Genomic DNA, 2,766 nt, shown 5'->3' on the forward strand with positions numbered 1-2,766 from the left:
TAAAGATTTTTTACAGTTTATTTATTTATTTTTGAGAGAGAGAGAGAATCCCAAGCAGGCTCCTTTCTGTCAGCATAGAGCCCAGTGCAGGGCTCAATCTCATGACACCTGAGAACACTACCTGAGCCAAAATCACGAGTTGGACTCAATGGACTGAGCCACCTAGGGGCCCCGAGATTTTACTTTTAGGCAATCTCTACACCCAATGTGAGGCTCGAACTTACAACCTCAAGATCAAGAGTTGCTCACTCTTCTGATTGAGTCAACCAGGCACTCCATAGTATGAGGATTTTAAAAGGCTTATCAGATACTCCAAATAGGAAGCCAAGATTACGGACCAGTGACACACATTCTCTCACACAACATGGATAAATAGATTTGACCAAAGCCAAACTTTCATGGATAATAGACATGATGGTGAAAATGGCTGAGAATTGTGTATCTATTTGAAAAGGGAGCTGTGAATTTCTACAGGAAGCTCGGGTCATAGGTGACAAATCAGAAGACTCCATAGGTATAAAGAGATTCAATTGTGCAGTGATATTGGGATACATAGCGTCCTGGAATACTCCCATAATTCCATCAAAAGGGTGCCAAGATAAGCAATATTTAGAAATGACAAATCAAGAGGAATGGACCACGACCTACAAAAAATGTGGCCAAAGAGGCACGCTTGCCAATTCCATATGTTTGGTTTGGCAATCATTTCTGATCAATAGGCACACACACAAAAAAAGCCCAAGTATTAAGACTAGGCTGTTCTGTTAAGGAGCCTCTGCAAGGCCCTCTTGATGTCCCTGTTCCTCAGGCTGTAGATGAAGGGATTCAGCATGGGAGCAACCACAGCATACATCATGGAGGCCACTGCATCCTTCCTGGGAGAATGTGAGACAGTCGATCCCAGGAACACCCCAAGACCTGTCCCATAAAATAAGCAAACAACTGACAGGTGAGAGCCACAGGTGGAGAAGGCTTTGTACTTCCCACCTGTTGATGGGACTCTCAGAACGGAGGAAAGAATTCGTGTATAAGAGAAAAGGATCCCTGAGACTGGAATACCACCAAAGATGGCACCAATAAAATACATGAATATTTTATTGGTGGAAGTGTCATTACAGGAAAGCTTGAGGAGTTGAGGAGGGTCACAGAAGAAATGGGGAATTTCCACGTTTGTACAGAAGGTAAGTTGTGACACAATGAGGCATTGCAGCTGAGAGTCCAGAAGGCTGATCAAAAAAGACACCAGAATCAGCAGGCGACAGAGGCGGGGGTTCATGATGACTGGGTAGTACAGAGGATAGCAAATAGCTACAAATCGATCATAGGCCATCACGGTTAAGAGTACACTGTCCAAACAGCCAAAAAGATTAAAGAGAGACAACTGAATCAGGCAGCCCGCATGGGAGATCACTCGGTTATGAGTCTGAATGTCCAAAATCACCTTCGGGACGGTGGTAGATGTGAAACCGATGTCAGCCACGGACAGGATGGAAAGGAAGACGTACATGGGAGTGTGGAGGTGGGAGTCAGAGCTGACAGCCAGGATGATGAGCAGATTCCCAAGTATGGTGACCACATACATGGACAGGAACAGGCTGAAGGTTAGAGGCTGCCGGTCTGGATCATCTGAGAACCCCAGGAGGAGGAACTCCAACACATCTGTTAGATTATCTGGTTCCACAGAGCAGAGACAGCTTTTGGAAAATAAATGAGAGTTTACATAACAGAAACAAGTATACAGGAATCCACCAGTGTGGCTATACTTTGGATGCATGCAATTCACAAATAAAGTATTCACACTTGAGGGAAATGTAGCAACATTTCTCAGCTGTGACAACATATTCTTCCTACAACTCTTTTCTCATTGTCTTTTGCTCCATTCACCTGTTTCTATGTGCACCCACTTTGGAAAGATGGAGCTAAGGAAATTAGAGATGCCAAGGATACTTGCAGATTTAAAATTCCATAAACACACTAACATATCAGTTCCCTCCTTAAAAGAAACAAAAGGAATAAGAAATGTCATTCTCCCTTAAAAGATTGTTTTATTCTAAGGGCACTAATTAGCAGTCAAAAGTACTTTATTTCGTCTAAATGCAGAGAAATTACAAACACCCTAAAGAACTATGTAATAAAGTGTCTGACTCCATTTTTGTGGTGATATTTGACTGCAAACGGTGGTTAAGGCTCTCTTTACCCCATCTGCCCAACACCTGGGCTAGCTGATTAAAAAAAAAACCGGGTCCTTGGGGCGCCTGGGTGGCTCAGTCAGTTAAGCGTCCGACTTCGGCTCAGGTCATGATCTCACAGTCCGTGAGTTCGAGCCCCTTGTCAGGCTCTGTGCTGACAGCGCAGAGCCTGGAGCCTGTTTCGGATTCTGTGTCTCCCTCTCTCTCTCTGACCCTCCTCCACTCATGCTCTGTCTGTCTCAAAAATAAATAAACGCTAAAAAAAATTAAAAAAAAAAAACCCGGGTCCTCCAGTTATAAGTAAGTTCTGAGGATGTGATGTACAGCATGGTAACTATAGTTAATAATACCGTGTTTCATATTTGAAAGCTGTTAAGAGTAGATCTTAAAAGTTTTCATTACAAGAAAAAAATTTGCAGGGCCCCTGGGTCGCTCAGTCGGCTGAGCACCCAACCCTTAATTTCGGCTCAGGTCATGATCCCAGAGTCATGGGATCAAGCTCTGTGCTGAGTTAGAGCCTGTTTAAGATCCTTTCTCTCCCTCTGTGCCTCCCCTGCCTGCCTGCTCTCTCTCTCAA

The 2,766-nt window shown here is 44.0% G+C and overlaps 1 protein-coding gene across 1 annotated transcript; it reads right to left on the minus strand.

Annotated features, from left to right (window-relative positions):
- Positions 1-212: 212 nt before the first annotated feature.
- Positions 213-1,973, minus strand: LOC101082475 (putative gustatory receptor clone PTE01). Its single transcript, XM_023240976.2, has one exon. The coding sequence runs from the start codon at positions 1,838-1,840 to the stop codon at positions 752-754; it is 1,089 nt and encodes a 362-aa protein (XP_023096744.2). The 5' UTR covers positions 1,841-1,973; the 3' UTR covers positions 213-751.
- Positions 1,974-2,766: the final 793 nt, after the last annotated feature.

The sequence above is a fragment of the Felis catus genome, chromosome A2, assembly GCF_018350175.1.
Source record: "Felis catus isolate Fca126 chromosome A2, F.catus_Fca126_mat1.0, whole genome shotgun sequence".
NCBI classification, from domain to species: Eukaryota; Metazoa; Chordata; class Mammalia; order Carnivora; family Felidae; genus Felis; species Felis catus.